This window comes from Neolamprologus brichardi, chromosome 9 (assembly GCF_056152115.1).
Source record: "Neolamprologus brichardi isolate AB-2024 chromosome 9, ASM5615211v1, whole genome shotgun sequence".
NCBI classification, from domain to species: domain Eukaryota; kingdom Metazoa; phylum Chordata; class Actinopteri; order Cichliformes; family Cichlidae; genus Neolamprologus; species Neolamprologus brichardi.
In genome coordinates, this window is record NC_142112.1 from 17,806,837 (window position 1) to 17,825,071 (window position 18,235).

An 18,235-nucleotide genomic window follows, 5' to 3' on the forward strand; every position below is an offset into this window, starting at 1 on the left:
ATGGATAAGGATGTCTACTCCTCTGCTTTTTGTATTATATGATGAGTAAAAAACTTGGCCAACCCAACTTCTTTTTAGTTTTGAGTGATCCAAATCATTTAAATGAGTTTCTGAAAGTAAGGCAATTTTTGTTTTTTCCTTTTTCAAGAATGAAAGAGGTTTTTGTCTTTTAACAACATTATTCAGCCCTTTAACATTTAAAGAACTTATTTTAAGGTCAGTCATATCAGCTCAACCTTTTTTGTTATAGTTTCTTTTCCCCCTCTATTATAACATGATGTGTGGGAAACCATTTCTCGGAGTGCGCTACTGCAAATAAGCAAACAGATGTTTCCATAAAAGGGAATGCGGGTAATTTTAGATACATTATATAGACACAAACATGAAAAAATAAATAAATAAATAAACAACAGAAACAATAGCCACGCATATTAATGATAAAAAAGGAGAAAGACAACCCCTAAAACCCCGCTTCCCTCCCCTCAAAAAACGATCCTGCGATCCATCAAAAAAGAAAACTTGGTCTCGTGAAACTGAGCAAGAGTCACTGACAGAGAAGCAAAAAGAAAAGAAAAAAGAAACAAAAATTCCCCTCCAAACTCCCGCATGCCACCGAGAGAACCAGCCAACCTCATTTATATTTCTAAGTTAAACATGTTTTACTTAATAAAGTCCATAAGAAAAGACAAATAAGAAGGGACGGGACAATTGAATCATTCCTTAATAAGTGTACAACTTCCAGTTCCAATACACCTTAGCATGGGCTGGGTATCCTTAAATTAAGAGTATGTCTAATATTTAAGTGCCATAATAGAACTAATCATATTCAATCAATTGCTGTCGGTGTTCAATTTAACTCAAATTGTCCAAAAAAAGCAAGAGCATCTTCAGATTTACAGAAGGAGTAATTTTTCCCTCCGTGGGAAAACTTTAGTATAGCAGGATAGCGTATATATAAGCGCATACTTTTCTGGATACTCCTGTTGCCAAATCTTGTCGAATATGAATGATCTGTCCATCATAAGTCAGGGGGCCATTATCTTTAGCTGCAGTGAGGATCCTAATCTTGTCTACCGGATAATGCACCTTAATAATCATTGCACGAGGTTGATTAGGTCTTGATAATCCAATGGACCGATGGGCTCTGTCGATTTTGATTTTCCCCTGTTTAGTTTGAATACTCAGCAAAGTTGGTAGCCAGCCTTCGAGGAATTTCACCGGTTCACGACCTTCAGTGCCTTCCTTTAAGTTCAGAATTACAATGTTGTCTCTTTGGCTCCGGCCCTCCAAGTCTAGACATTTTTCCATAAGAATATTCACTTCATCTTTCTTAATCATTTATGGTTGTGGTGTGATCTTCTCCTGGTTCCTTGTTTCCCCGTGTGTGTTGCTGTGTCAGTTGTGCTGCCCCACCAGGCCTGGAGAGTCCCTGCCTTGGAGCCAGCTACACCTGTGATAATCACTCACCTGTTGCTGATCTGCTAATAAAAAGAGCTCTGCTTAAGAGGGCAGTGGAGCAGCAGTTGGCGTGGGATTGTTAGACTAGAAGTATGGTTAGTGGTCAGCTTGTATTTCCTATAGTTGTGCAATTTATTATTTTTAAACAATCGTATGAATTTTTGTATTGATGTAGGGGAGACCGGGGATAGTTGTAACGTGGCTTAGTTGTAACACTTCCAATATCTCCAATCAGGGCTAAGTTTCAAATGATGTGACTCATCCTGTGCATGCCCAATTCATTTCTGCTATCACATGTGAAAAATCAGCACATTTGGTCAAACACAGACAATTTAACATGAAAAAAAGTAATTTGTATACCAAAAAGTAAGTTTTTCTACTTTATTTCAATTTCTAATAGCATTATCTGCTTTGCAGTTAAACTCATCAAACTTAAATTATGTTATTTGTATGTCTACGCGGATATATTCTGTGTAGGTCTTTAGTGCTAATGTTTTAGCCGTTGGCTGTAATGTTAGCTAGTTCATGGCTATAGGAGTCTGGGTCAGTTGTAACAGCAACAGTCTGGGTTAGTTGTAACAATAATGCAGATGTTACAACTTACCACACTATTACTTTAACTTATATTAAACAAGTTTGGGCAACGAAATCAGCAGAGAGAGGTTCACTGGTCACCTTTGTATATGCGGTTAATGCCATTGGCAACACAATTCCTCCACTGTTTGTGTTCCCACACATTCGTTATGCAGACCACTGTGTCAGAGATGGACCAGTAGGAAGTACTGGTAGTGGAAATAAATCAGGATGGGTGCGAGAAACATTCCTCATCTTTCTGAAGCACTTTGCAAACCACACCAAGGTAAGCCATAATAAAAAGTAATGGAATTGCGATGCTGGTGAACAACTACATTTTTTCAGCTTCATTGTTATGTTCATTGGTGCAAGAGTTGTAGGTTATAATGCCCACTGAGCCAATGAGGCCAAACTCAAGGAAGACCAACCAAAATTAATGAAATATTCAGTTGCAGAAAATTCCATAATTTGCCTTTTTTGGGGGGTTGGCATATGTTCAAAAGCTAGATTTCTGCATTCTGTCACACACACACATAGCTACATAAATGGCTCTAAGTGCATTCATCTGTTGAATAAACAAAGATTACATGTTAATGTTTTGTTAGTACCCTTATTTCATTGTGTTACATTTCACCCCAGGATATGTTACAACTAACCCAGACTATGGGGTTAATTGTAACATTTCACTCTTTGTGTTTGAGACCATACCATGCAATGGTTAATTGTGCTGCAGAGAAAATAGCTGCACTATTTAATAGCCGAGACATGTAAATACTTTGCATTACATTTTGAATCCACTACCTTAAAAGAGCTCCAATTTACAGACAGAAATGTCAAAAATGTTACAACTATCCCCGGTCTCCCCTACTTTTGTTAATTTCATACGTACAGGTGTTCCACACACCAACTCCTGTGATTGTAATGCTGTGATATTTTACATTAGTCTTTACCATTGGCTTGGCTCATCTACTCCCGCTGAGTTTGCTACAGTAATAGTTAATGTTTTATTTTTAGAAGGGTGTCCAGTTTTTACAATTTCTTTAGGTAAGCCAGGACCAAGAAAAAAAAAGTAATTAAAACCATTTGCAAATTGTTTCATGTCACTGATCAGTGTATTTTGTGTTTGAAAGTTATTGGGATATTCCAATCTTTTAGTTCCTTTATTTACAATATCATTTAGTACTGTCCACACTTTTCATATTTTTTTATCTAAAAGTTTACTGTAGTAATTTATTTTACTCATTCTCATAATTATTATAAATTTATCTTATACGTTTCATAAGTTTGTTCAGCATCTATTGTTCTTCTTGTACAACAGATTATTTTTCTTACATGCGTTTGTTAGCCATGTTTTCAGTTTTCTTTGCTATATTCACCAGGGGATAGCGTTTATTGTAAAGAGTTAATATTATAGATAAGAAGTTTACATATGCCACGTCAACATCTTGAACATAGATCTTTCTCTAGTCTTGGTTGTTAAACTGTTCTTTAAGGTAGCTGATTTCTTAAGCCTAAATTATAGTATTTACACAATTTTCATTTCATTTACTCCCTGCTGCTTTCCACCTCTTCTCCCTCTTTTGTCTCTTTCTTCCTGCAAGTCTCTCCATTCCCTCAATCTGGTCCACATCTCATCACTCACTATACTTTTTCTACTCCCTCTCTATCACTTCCTCCGTTCCCTTTATCTCTCACTCACAAACGCATGCAGAAAACATAATTTATTAGCTCACCTGGATAAGAACCATGCAAAAAAAAAACTGAAAAAGGTTTTTGTCCGGAAACCCACCATCAAAGTACCCATTGTCTCTAATGTCTGCAAATAAGAATAACCAGAACTCCAGACACTGGCTACGAAGAAAATGCCACCAGTATTCAATTCTTTCATTGGAAGTACTTCCTCCCTCCAGGTACCTCTCAAAGGTGTCGTAAAGAGCCATGGGCACAAGGAAACACTGAAAGCCTATAACATGGCCATTTTCAGTTCCAAGATCACCTCTTGCAACTCTACACCGCTTCTACGTAACACTCCCCGATCAATTTCAGATTACCAGTTGTTGTGTATACATTAAGACAGATTATTGTTCTCGACAAACCATCAACACTCTCATTGATTCAGATGCCATATGGTTTCAGTTTGCCGTAGGAGTACAGGTGCCAGATGAAGTTCAGCCCTTTTGAAAAATAGTTTGCCTTCGCCTGAGACGTCTTGTGTGCCTCAATGCCACCCCTCAGGGATCCAGCTCATTCAACACCAAGCGCACATCCTCTTTCCTCATGCGTAGTCAATGTTCTCTGCATTTAGCATATATCCATCGGTACGCGTGAAGCTAACAGAGTACTGCAACTGGTTGTCAATGAATTCAACCAAGACTTCCAGGTCAGAGTACGCTTTTGTGACGAGTGTGTCCCCTAATAACCTGCGCTAAGAACTCTCTTCAGATGTCTCTCACTTTTATAAAACTTGTGTGTACTGCCAAGCACTGTTTTAATATATTTATATATTAAAACAGTGCTTGGCAGTACACACAAGTTTTATAAAAGTGATAGTCCAATCTCAAAATTAAAATCTACTTACTTTTTAGCCTTTTTATTAAATACTCTTAAATTTAAAGACTTTGTTGACCTCAGAACTCTACACATAATTTATAAAGCAACAAAAAAATCTTTGGCCCACAACATTTAAAACTTGATCAGGATAAAGACCAAATCGTGATGACCTGAGAGAAATCCTTATGTTCAGCAAAGCTTCAGATGAGGATTTCTTCCATCTTGGTCTTGCCAAACCACATGCTGGTGGTTTTCACAAAGATTTAAAAGACTTCAATACCATCTACAGTTTTTCAACATGGAAGCTACATGCATGTTTTATCCTGTTTAACTGTTTTATTTCTTGTAGATTTTATCTTCTTGCCATTTAAATATAAAACAGAGGCTGCTTTGATAAGACTCAGAGAATCTCAGTTAAAATAAAACAATAAGAAAAACATTAACATGTAATGTTCATCTTTTTTTCCCTTCTTTTCCCCAGAGTTGGTGGGGCAGATGAAGGCTCGAGTAGGAGACTGATAAAGTCAACTTTTTAAATATATTGTAAATGTTGCAGTCAGTGCCATCCATTTTCTTCCAACAAATGACGACTTTGCTATGATTAAATACTGTCTGCATTTTTGTTTTGCTTTCATTGAGTCTCTAACATCATAATTTACAATATTTGATAGGATGTTAAAAAGTGAAAGTCATGAAATCTTGTGTTTAGCCTCTGACCCAGAATGTCACAGCAGAAATGGAGACTCATCAAACCAGGAAACATTTCTCCAATCTCTTATTGTCTAATATTTGTGAGTCTGTTTCCTCAGTTTGCTGTTCTTAGCTGACAGCTGTTGTAGCCAGTGTGGTCTTCTGCTGCTTCTAGTCCATGTGCTTCAAATTCTGACATGTTGTGCTCTCAGTGATGGTCTTCTGTATAGTTTGCTTTTAATGAGTAGTTATTTTTAGTCTCTGCTGCTTTCCTATCAGCATGAAGCCGTCTAGTCTTTTTGCTCTGACCTCTGACATCAAGAAGCTTGTTTCATCCAGAGAAGTGCTGCTCACTGGATGTATCGCTGAGTTTTACATTCTTTTGTGCAGTTTGCATTAAGTTTATTTAATTTCTTCTCTTTGATTCACCACTCACTCTTTCAAGTTGTTTTCTATCTCGGTGAATCACTGAGATTTAAAGAAGGTTCCACACAAGCATGCCCTGATCAAGTCCTAAATGTTGTGGGTCAAAGATTTGTTTGTTGCTTTATAAATTACGTGTAGAGTTCTGAGGTCAACCACGTCTTTAAATTTAAGAGTATTTAATAAAAAGGCAGAAAAGTGGGTTTGGTGGTTCTGTTGAAGTGGTTTTATTTATGATCTTAAGTCTGTTATTTATCATCAGTTTATCAATGATATAATTTGTACAACTCCCAAATAGTATGAGTTTTGTTTTGCTCATGTCCAGTGTTAGTTTATTATAGAAAAACCAAGCCCTAAATTTATTTTCTAGTTCATTCAGAAGTTGTTCCAAGTTACTTCCACAATAACTTTGTGTCATCTGCAAACAATATGACTTCTGTGCCTTTAAAATTACTTCAAATTAAGACATGTTGACACAAACACCTTTACCCTCATTTATCTCTCATGGCCCTGGTGCCATCTGTCTGCATTGACTTGATAATTAATCAGAGGTAGCAGGGTGTGATACAGGAACTCTAAAAGACACATTAGCGTATGTTTAGTGGTCACTGACTGAACTGGGTGCGTCTCTAATTCTGAATGAGCCAGAGGGGGCCAGATGCATGTGTCTGTGGGTTTATGACGAGCGTCGATGTGGATCGTTAGCCTTGCTTTTGTTGACATTGACTTATGTGGGTGTTTTAGTGTCAGAGACTTTTACAATGTAGAGGTGAATTTCAAAGAAGGTGAAAGCTACCATTTGCTATCTTATAAACTCCAAATGTTCTCCACATGATCAAAAATTTCTAAATTAGAGGTGTAATTCATTATTTGTGTGTAATATTGGTATGATTTGGCTTATTTTAAAACATTTTGAACATCAGTTTTCAATACTCAATGAAATAATACAGAACGTATGCAAAAATATATTTAAAGAGCAGCTGTATTTGCTCTGATACATTTGAAATTATAAACTATGTGCACAAATCTTCTGATAATAGAAAGTAAATTAAACATTGGTGCAAAGATCAAACTGGTTGCTTGTCTGAAACAACCAGAGCAGGAAGTTAAATCAAAATCATCTAACACAGATCTAGTTGACATGAAAGCAGAACAAGCTAAACTGTTCTCAACTCACCAGTGAGAAATATCCATAAAATCATGATTTACACCAGCTGCAGCTGTCAGTCAGCAACTCAACAGGTTTGGCTTTCTTTACAAAATGAGAATTGTTCACATTATATAGTCCATCATGTATTTCAAACACATGAGTAAAGATGTGTTTATTTAATTGATTTAAGTGTATTAAGTGCATTAAGTGTTTCATATTTCATAAAGTGTGAGCTGAAAGGATTTGGTAAAGCTCATTTTTTATGGCTGCTTTCTAACTGTACTTTCTTTTTTCAGACCTGAGAAACAGCATTTTAAACAAATGTAAATGATGCCAGTTGGTAGAAACAGCCTGACTGGTTGTAAAGAGACTCACAAAAGATGAAGCTCAACACCCCACATTCCTGCCCACACCCACAAACGTCCTTAAAAGCCCAGGAGAATTGCTCTTAAGTCTTAATTCACCTTCCTGCTTGGTTTGGAGCTCTTTCATCAGAGATACTTTCTCCAGCTTTCCTGTTTCAATCACTGGGATTTCAAAGATGGAAAATTATGGGATGCACTTTTCTCCAGGTATGTACTCAGCATTGTTGCGTAGTGAGCTAATATGAATAGAGTTGGCTAACCTCTAAGACAACTTGCAAAAATACTCTTTTACTCTGTGTTGTGAGTCCTGATGGCAGAAGTCACCATTTCTCCCTCCACAGCTGAACAGAGTCCACTTTAAATCCTTTTTGGTTTTAAAGAATGTACAAATATCCGACTTCTTTTTTTTCTACTTTGTGGGAAACTTTTGTGTTTAAGATTCATTGTGTTGATGCTCAGTCATCAGGTAAGTAAATCCCTGAAGGTTGATTCAGTTCACCTGGATGTAATGTTTTCAATGGGAGAAATGTTTTGTGACTTCTTCAGTCTGAGACCTTTTGGGATTTAAGACTCATCAATTTAACCTTTGTTTATTTTTTCTGTTAGAAAGTCAGTCGTGCAAAAACATATCAGCAACTGACCCGTGTGGACCATATAGACTGGTTCTTACTTGTCCTCTTGTCTCTTTACCCTCACAGACTCGTGGAGTTCAGGCAGCGGCCCTGAAGGGAGTCTTTCCTTGGAAGAACTCTCTACATGGGCAGAGACTGCTCTAAAAATGGAGATTAACAAAAAGACTATTGATACCTCTGAGGCTGTTTCCATCTCAGTCTCAGAGCAGAAACAAGATTTTGCTGTCCCAAGAAGCCAGGATGGCAACACTACTGCCACTCTGCACCATCCTAGCACTGCTCCAGAGAAACCTAAAGGAAAGGCCCGGGTGGTGTTCACAGAGAGACAGTTGGATATTCTTGTCCATCACTTTAATGTGAAACATTACCATGAGCCAGGGGAGATGAAACAGCTGGCAGAGATGACAGGACTGACCTACAAACAGGTGAGTGTTTTTCAATTTACTACAACATAAGTATAAAGTATCATAAATTGAATTTTGGGTCCATTGTATTCATTCAATGTTTTCTGTTTTCTTCTATCTATAGGTAAAAACCTGGTTCCAAAACAAACGGAGTAAGTTTAGGAGGAGTTCACATTCTCAGTATGTGAATCAGGATGTCTCACTTCATGTAAGTATCTCCTATTATTAAACAGAATTGTTTATGATTCTGTCATTATCTGGGGAATTGACTGTATTTAAAAAAGTGTAATGCCAATAATTTAAAACAACTATTCTCGTTTTACTGACAGTCCCCTTGTCCCCTTCAGTTTCAGGGAGAGAGACAGCCCCCGTTCAGGGAGCAGTACACCCAGCACCAGGTAAATTCAATGAGAATGGGTGCAAATAATCAGGCCCACTATTCTCATGCTGTGGGCAATTCTGCGACTGGACCTCAATGGACCCTCCCCGACTCCCCTCAGATGTTTGGCTGGTCAATTCCACCAGGCAACGGGCATCACGAATACGACACAGCTGTTCAAAACCCAGCAAAAATGGCCACTATGATCGATGCAATGGGGCTGTGAGTACTCAGACTGTTCTCATTGAACACAAGATGTATACGATCATGGAGAAGCTCACGTCTCTTCAACAAAAAATTGACAGACCTGGTGACGAGTGACAGACATTTAGACTGTCTGTGAAATTGGAGGCACCAAACCCAAACATCGTCTCTCCCCTGCATACCTGTTACCTTTTTTTCCTCTTGTCCCTGATGTACGTATTTTCACTGTCTTTTTGTTTTTTTGGTTGCTTCCTGGTGCGGCTACATCCGCAGCCCCAGGACACAGGAATTTCACTGCATGTTGTACTTTGTATGACTGTGTATTTGACTAATAAAATTTGATTTGAACACCAGTTCAGCACTGAATGGAATATAAACAACCCTGGACTTTTTTATTATTATTTTTATTGTCTTCATGTAGCTCAACATGAAGAGTCTCAGATTTGATCGCTTTCATTAAAGGGGGAGGGGGGTATTCAATATCCAATGGATTTTAGAAATATTAGAATTCAGTATGCTCCAGCTACTGTAAATAGTCAAAATAGCCAAAATACATACTGGGATATCAGAGAAAACACCATCAGAAATTCTGTATATAAGATTAAGAGATGAATTCATCAAAATATGTTTTGTTTCATTTTGTTGTATTTGTTGTAAAAAAAATATTGTACATGAAGAAAATTCTCTTCCTTTTGTGTGAAAAACTGTGAATAAAATATTAGTTTCACCCATTCAAACTGAACTTTCTACATGTCTCCAAACCTTCTGTCAGAGACTGAACATCCAAATGTTTTAGAGTCTTTAGACCTCTATCTTTCCATGTTAACTTGAGCTACAATCCTCTATATTCACAATCAACGTATGAGACAGATAATCTAAAGAATCTGGAGATTTCAAATGGACAAAAAGATTTTCCCAGGAATACCTGAAATAACAACCCTAGCTCAAACTTCATTTTAAGAAACCTGAGACGATACAGTGGAAAGTTTTTGCCTCTGTGATTATCTTCCTAAGACTCTAAATGTTGGGTTTTCTTTTCATTGTTAACAAGTCTGATGCTGATTACTTGGTAGTAAAGCTCCAAAAACATTTTATTGTCACCTTTTCTACTCTCTGCTCTTTGACTACAGAGTCTTGAAATGAAACGTGCAATGTTATTAAATCTTTCCCTTACTGAACACCTGAAGTCAGCTCATTTAAAGTGTAGGATGCTGCTGATGGCCATGTACGTTTGTATCAGGGCTGTGTTGGGATCTGTCAAGGAATGTTACGATGGGGCATGGTGGCTGGAGGTTGCCAGGTTCTTGCTCACAGTGCCACCATGATCATGACTGGGAAGCGTACCAGCAACCAGGCGCCTTGCAGCAGGAGCACGGTGGTGTTCAGCAGAGCCTGAGTGGAGCTGTCAGAACAGAGGAGCTGCAGGAATGAAAAATCAAGTCAATAAATGAGCAGCACTGAGTCTAATAATCCATGTAATGTTGTCTTTGAGAGTTTCTGCAAAGCATTATGACAAAAGGTGTTTTTCAATCTCCTGAATACAGATTAATGAATAAATCATTAACTGAGTGAATGTGGATTGATATTGTACATTCAGCTAAGTAATTTCAAAGACACAGAAGTCATATTGTTTGCAGATGACACAAAGTTATTGTGGAAGTAACTTGGAACAACTTCTGAATGAACTAGAAAATTAATTTAAGAAATTGAAGACTTTTTCTATAATCGATTAACACTGAATCTGAGCAAACAAAACTCATACTATTCAGGAGTCTGATGATAAATAACATAGAATTAAAATAAATTATCTGAAAGAACAAACTTCTTCCGGTGATAATAAATCACAAACCATCATGGTCATTATGAATATATCGATAACTCGTAAAACACACAAAAAGTGTAATAGGGATCACAAATAAAACCACGTCAACAGAACCACCAAATCCACTTTTTATTAAATACTCTTAAATTTAAAGACTTGGTTGACCTCAGAACTCTACACATAATTTATAAAGCAACAAAAAAATCTTTGGCCCACAACATTTTGAACTTGATCAGGATAAAGACCAAATCAGGAAGACCTGAGAGAAATCCTTATGTTCAGCAAAGCTTCAGATGAGGATTTCTTCCATCTTGGTCTTGCCAAACCACATGCTGGTGGTTTTCACAAAGATTTAAAAGACTTCCAACTCATCTGCAGTGAGTTGGAAGGCTGTTTTGATGAGACTCCCTGAACCTCTGCATTATTTAAAGTTTAAAAAAATATAAAAGAATTAACATATAATCCACGCTTTTTTGCTCTCTTTTGTTTTTTGTTCATTTTCCCAAAGTTGGTGTGCGTAGATTAAGGCAAGTAGGAGGGTGATGAAGTCTTCTTTTTATATATATTGTAAATGTTTCAGTCAATACCATCCATTTTCTTCCAATAAACGACAAATTTGATCCCAGCACTGCTCCTGAGAAACCTAAAGAAAAGGCCCGGGTGGTGTTCACAGAGAGACAGTTGAATATTCTTGTCCATCACTTTAATGTGAAACATTACTATGACCCAAGAGAGATGAAACATCTGACAGAGATGACAGGACTGACCTACAAACAGGTGAGTGTTTTTCAATTTACTACAACATAAGAAATTGAATTTTGGGTCCATTGTACTCATGAAATGTTTTCTGTTTTCTTCCATTTTCGGTAAAAACTTGGTTTCAAAACAGACGGAGTAAGTTTAGGAGGAGGTCACATCCTCAGCATGTGAATCAGTGCGTCCCACTTCATGTAAGTATCTCCTATTATTGAAAAGCCCTGAAATGAAAGGAACGGGGTGAATTTCTGGCCGTTTTATTGTAATAATTGGATCTTAGAAATATTTGAATTCAGTCAACTCTGGCTATTGTGAATATTTTAGTCTATCCAAAATACATCCTGGGAAATCAGAGAGAACTCCATCAGAAGTTTTGTATAGTTGCATAACGTGTAGGGAACGCCTTATGTTGTCCACTGTTTGCCTTTGTTAGGTGAAACCACACTGATCCAGGTCTATTATGTCAGGTAAATATTTTTCAAGTCTCCGTGCCAAAATTGCTGTAAATAGTTTATAATCCAGATTTAATACACTAATAACTGTCATGACCCTTTGCCTTCTCGGCTGACTCTGTATGGCTACAAGTGTTTTTGTTGTGCTGCGTCTCTCTCTCCCCTCCCACTGCGCTCTACCGGGGCGGAGTCATGGCGGCTCCAGCCCCTGGCTCGGACACCTGCAAGCAATCATCTCATCTCATTCACTTCTTAAGGCGGCTGCTGAGAGTGCTTCTTCGCTGGATTATTGTGTAACACTCGTCAGTGTCATTACAAGTCTGAGCTTTTTCCCGAGTTTCTTTCGTGTCCGCAACTTACCTGTTCTTCCTCCCTGTGCCAGATTTCTCACCAGCCTGAGGACCGCCGTTTGGTGAGCTAAAAGCCGGAGTCCGAGCTACCTGAGCTTCAGTGAAGGATTGTGTACATAGCCCGTCCCCTTCCCGTGCCTGTGTTCCCCGGAGACCCTCTTCCTGTGCCCCCTCACCTGTATATATCCGCACCTGGTGTCTGAGTGTAAATAAATTGTGAACTTAAGTGACGGTCTGCCTCCGAGTCTCTCCTGAGCCTGACAATAACTGCTACATTCCGTGTTATGGAACAAATAAACAGAGATGGCGTGCGGGCAGTGTTGGTGGGACTGGATGCTGAGAAAGCCTTTGATTCAGTCAGATGGCTTTTTCTTTATAGGGTATTGAAGGGGCAATGCTTCCATGTTTACAATACTATTATTATGTATCTCAGGTCATACCCCTGTTGCAATGGTGTAACCCTGATTTGAAAGCTAAGTGAAAATCTATAGAATTTAATACAACCTCTAAATTTCAACTACCAGCCTCAATTCCGGATAAAAACAAAACAAAAACTGGCAGACCATTTACAAGCTAAAGGAACAGGGATAAGCCACACTCTAAAAATATGGAATAAAGTGATTAAAATATGTGGTAGTGAACAAATACTAAAAGAATTTAGATGGTGTGCTCACGATACAGATTTGAAACCAAATGAAAGTGATAAAAGATTTCAGTCTTGGATAGAGTGGACTAACAACATTCCATTCCTTCACACATAAAGGGACACTGCAGAGCTTTCACTCTTTATAAATAAGAAATGGCTTAAGACAAGTAGATTTCTTCAGGTTTTTTCAAATGCAGGATTATTTTTAGAGTGTGGCTTATCCCTGTTCCTTTAGCTTCGAGATGGTCTGCCAGTTTTTGTTTTGTTTTTATCCGGCTGGTAGTTGAAATTTAGAGGTTGTATTAAATTCTATGGGTTTCCATTTAGCTTTCAAATCAGGGTTACACCATTGCAACAGGGGTATGACCTGAGATACACAATAATAGTATTGTAAACATGGAAGCATTGCCCCTTCAATACCCTATAAAGAAAAAGCCATCTGACTGAATCAAAGGCTTTCTCAGCATCCAGTCCCACCAACACTGCCCGCACGCCATCTCTGTTTATTTGTTCCATAACACGGAATGTAGCAGTTATTGACCAATTAGTGTATTAAATCTGGATTATAAACTATTTACAGCAATTTTGGCACGGAGACTTGAAAAACATTTACCTGACATAATAGACCTGGATCAGTGTGGTTTCATCTAACAAAGGCAAACAGTGGATAACATAAGGCGTTCCCTACATGTTATGCAACTATACAAAACTTCTGATGGAGTTCTCATTGATTTCCCAGGATGTATTTTGGATACACTAAAATATTCACAATAGCCAGAGTTGACTGAATTCAAATATTTCTAAGATCCAATTATTACAATAAAACAGCCAGAAATTCACACCGTTCCTTTCATTTCAGGGCTTTTCAATAATAGGAGATACTTACATGAAGTGGGACGCACTGATTCACATGCTGAGGATGTGACCTCCTCCTAAACTTACTCCGTCTGTTTTGAAACCAAGTTTTTACCTAAAATGGAAGAAAACAGAAAACATTTGAATGAGTACAATGGACCCAAAATTCAATTTCTTATGTTGTAGTAAATTGAAAAACACTCACCTGTTTATAGGTCAGTCCTGTCATCTCTGTCAGCTGTTTCATCTCTCTTGGGTCATAGTAATGTTTCACATTAAAGTGATGGACAAGAATATTCAACTGTGTCTCTGTGAACACCACCCGGGCCTTTCCTTTAGGTTTCTCTGGAGCAGTGCAGGGATCAAATTTGTCATTTATTGGAAGAAAATGGATGGTATTGACTGAAACATTTACAATATATATAAAAAGAAAACTTCATCACTCTCCTACTTTCCTTAATCTACGCACACCAACTTTGGGAAAATGAACAAAAAACAAAAGAGAGCAAAAAAGCGTGGATTATATGTTAATTCTTTTATATTTTTTAAACTTTAAATAATGCAGAGGTTCAGTGAGTCTCATCAAAACAGCCTCTGTTTAATATTTCAATGGCAATAAGATAAGAATTTACAAGCAAAAACAACCTGTTAAACAGGATAAAACATGTGTGTAGCTTCCATGTTGAAAACTGTAGATGAGGTGGAAGTCTTTTAAATCTTTGTGAAAACCACCAGCATGTGGTTTGGCAAGACCAAGATGGAAGAAATCCTCATCTGAAGCTCAACACGTCAAAAAAAAACACCAAAAAGTGGATTTGGTGGTTCTGTTGACGTGGTTTTATTTATGATCCCTATTACACTTTGTGTGTGTTTTACGGGTTATCGATATATTCATAATGATCATGATGGTTTGTGATTTATTATCACCGGAAGAAGTTTGTTCTTTCAGATAATTTATTTTAATTCTATGTTATTTATCATCTGACTCCTGAATAGTATGAGTTTTGTTTGCTCAGATTCAGTGTTAATCGATTATAGAAAAAGTCTTCAATTTCTTAAATTAATTTTCTAGTTCATTCAGAAGTTGTTCCAAGTTACTTCCACAATAACTTTGTGTCATCTGCAAACAATATGACTTCTGTGTCTTTGAAATTACTTAGCTGAATGTACAATATCAATCCACATTCACTCAGTTAATGATTTATTCATTAATCTGTATTCAGGAGATTGAAAAACACCTTTTGTCATAATGCTTTGCAGAAACTCTCAAAGACAACATTACATGGATTATTAGACTCAGTGCTGCTCATTTATTGACTTGATTTTTCATTCCTGCAGCTCCTCTGTTCTGACAGCTCCACTCAGGCTCTGCTGAACACCACCGTGCTCCTGCTGCAAGGCGCCTGGTTGCTGGTACCCATCCCAGTCATGATCATGGTGGCACTGTGAGCAAGAACCTGGCAACCTCCAGCCACCATGCCCCATCGTAACATTCCTTGACAGATCCCAACACAGCCCTGATACAAACATACATGGCCATCAGCAGCATCCTACACTTTAAATGAGCTGACTTCAGGTGTTCAGTAAGGGAAAGATTTAATAACATTGCATGTTTCATTTCAAGACTCTGTAGTCACAGAGCAGAGAGTAGAAAAGGTGACAATAAAATGTTTTTGGAGCTTTACTACCAAGTAATCAGCATCAGACTTGTTAACAATTAAAAGAAAACCCAAGATTTAGAGTCTTAGAAAGATAATCACACAGGCAAAAACTTTCCACTGTATCGTCTCAGGTTTCTTAAAATGAAGTTTGAGGTAGGGTTGTTATTTGAGGTATTCCTGGGAAAATCTTTTTGTCAACTTGAAAGCTCCAGATTCTTTAGATTATCTGTCTCATACGTTGATCGTGAATATAGAAGATTGTAGCTCAAGTTAACATGGAAAGATAGAGGTCTAAAGTCTCTAAAACATTTGGATGTTCAGTCTCTGAAAGAAGGTTTGGAGACATGTAGAAAGTTCAGTTTGAATGGGTGAAACTAATATTTTATTCACAGTTTCTCACACAAAAGGAAGAGAATTTTCTTCATGTACAATATTTTTTACAACAAATACAACAAAATGAAACAAAACACATTTTGATGAATTCATCTCTTAATCTTATATACAGAATTTCTGATGGTGTTTTCTCTGATATCCCAGTATGTATTTTGGCTATTTTGACTATTTACAGTAGCTGGAGCCTACTGAATTCTAATATTTCTAAAATCCATTGGATATTGAATACCCCCCTCCCCCTTTACTTAAAGCGATCAAATCTGAGACTCTTCATGTTGAGCTACATGAAGACAATAAAAATAATAATAAAAAAGTCCAGGGTTGTTTATATTCCATTCAGTGCTGAACTGGTGTTCAAATCAAATTTTATTAGTCAAATACACAGTCATACAAAGTACAACATGCAGTGAAATCCCTGTGTCCTGGGGCTGCGGATGTAGCCGCACCAGGAAGAAACCAAAAAGACAAAAAGACAGTGAAAATACGTACATCAGGGACAAGAGGAAAAAAAGGTAACAGGTATGCAGGGGAGAGACGATGTTTGGGTTTGGTGCCTCCAATTTCACAGACAGTCTAAATGTCTGTCACTCGTCACCAGGTCTGTCAATTTCTTGTTGAAGAGCCGTGAGCTTCTCCAAGATCGTATCCATCTTGTGTTCAATGAGAACAGTCTGAGTACTCACAGCCCCATTACATCGATTTTAGTGGCCATTTTTGCTGGGTTTTGAACAGCTGTGTCGTATTCGTGATGCCCGTTGCCTGGTGGAATTGACCAGCCAAACATCTGAGGGGAGTCGGGGAGGGTCCATTGAGGTCCAGCCGCAGAATTGCCCACAGCATGAGAATAGTGGGCCTGATTATTTGCACCCATTCTCATTGAATTTACCTGGTGCTGGGTGTACTGCTCCCTGAATGGGGGCTGTCTCTCTCCCTGAAACTGAAGGGGACAAGGGGACTGTCAGTAAAACGAGAATAGTTGTTTTAAATTATTGGCATTACACTTTTTTAAATACAGTCAATTCCCCAGATAATGACAGAATCATAAACAATTCTGTTTAATAATAGGAGATACTTACATGAAGTGGGACATCCTGATTCACATACTGAGAATGTGAACTCCTCCTAAACTTTCTCCGTTTGTTTTGGAACCAGGTTTTTACCTATAGATAGAAGAAAACAGAAAACATTTAATGAGTACAATGGACCCAAAATTCAATTTCTTATGTTGTAGTAAATTGAAAAACACTCACCTGTTTGTAGGTCAGTCCTGTCATCTCTGCCAGCTGTTTCATCTCTCCTGGCTCATGGTAATGTTTCACATTAAACTGATGGACAAGAATATCCAACTGTCTCTCTGTGAACACCACCCGGGCCTTTCCTTTAGGTTTCTCTGGAGCAGTGCTGGGATGGTGCAGAGTGGCAGTAGTGTTGCCATCCTGGCTTCTTGGGACAGCAAAATCTTGTTTCTGCTCTGAGACTGAGATGGAAACAGCCTCAGAGGTATCAGTAGTCTTTTTGTTAATCTCCATTTTTAGAGCAGTCTCTGCCCATGTAGAGAGTTCTTCCAAGGAAAGACTCCCTTCAGGGCCGCTGCCTGAACTCCACGAGTCTGTGAGGGTAAAGAGACAAGAGGACAAGTAAGAACCAGTCTATATGGTCCACACGGGTCAGTTGCTGATATGTTTTTGCACGACTGACTTTCTAAAAGAAAAAATAAACAAAGGTTAAATTGATGAGTCTTAAATCCCAAAAGGTCTCAGACTGAAGAAGTCACAAAACATTTCTCCCATTGAAAACATTACATCCAGGTGAACTGAATCAACCTTCAGGGATTTACTTACCTGATGACTGAGCATCAACACAATGAGTCTTAAACACAAAAGTTTCCCACAAAGTAGAAAAAAAAGAAGTCGGATATTTGTACATTCTTTAAAACCAAAAAGGATTTAAAGTGGACTCTGTTCAGCTGTGGAGGGAGAAATGGTGACTTCTGCCATCAGGACTCACAACACAGAGTAAAAGAGTATTTTTGCAAGTTGTCTTAGAGGTTAGCCAACTCTATTCATATTAGCTCACTAGGCAACAATGCTGAGTACATACCTGGAGAAAAGTGCATCCCATAATTTTCCATCTTTGAAATCCCAGTGATTGAAACAGGAAAGCTGGAGAAAGTATCTCTGATGAAAGAGCTCCAAACCAAGCAGGAAGGTGAATTAAGACTTAAGAGCAATTCTCCTGGGCTTTTAAGGACGTTTGTGGGTGTGGGCAGGAATGTGGGGTGTTGAGCTTCATCTTTTGTGAGTCTCTTTACAACCAGTCAGGCTGTTTCTACCAACTGGCATCATTTACATTTGTTTAAAATGCTGTTTCTCAGGTCTGAAAAAAGAAAGTACAGTTAGAAAGCAGCCGTACAAATGAGCTTTACCAAATCCTTTCAGCTCACACTTTATGAAATATGAAACACTTAATGCA

General features: G+C 38.0%; 2 protein-coding genes across 2 annotated transcripts; one reads left to right on the plus strand and one right to left on the minus strand.

The window, feature by feature from the left end:
• The first annotated feature begins 7,385 nt into the window (after positions 1 to 7,385).
• On the plus strand, positions 7,386 to 8,850 carry LOC148101413 (homeobox protein NANOG-like). Its single transcript, XM_087845503.1, has 4 exons — positions 7,386 to 7,416; positions 7,908 to 8,266; positions 8,370 to 8,453; positions 8,593 to 8,850. Exons 1-4 carry the CDS (start codon positions 7,386 to 7,388, stop codon positions 8,848 to 8,850), a joined length of 732 nt encoding a protein of 243 aa, XP_087701629.1.
• A 1,286-nt stretch (positions 8,851 to 10,136) lies between these two features.
• LOC148101414 (uncharacterized) lies at positions 10,137 to 17,894 on the minus strand. The gene is made up of 6 exons (XM_087845504.1): positions 17,864 to 17,894; positions 17,014 to 17,372; positions 16,840 to 16,923; positions 16,447 to 16,700; positions 12,219 to 12,407; positions 10,137 to 10,230 (listed from the first exon to the last, which is right to left on the minus strand). The coding sequence occupies exons 1-6, from the start codon at positions 17,892 to 17,894 to the stop codon at positions 10,137 to 10,139; spliced, it is 1,011 nt and encodes a 336-aa protein (XP_087701630.1).
• Between the last annotated feature and the right edge of the window lie 341 nt (positions 17,895 to 18,235).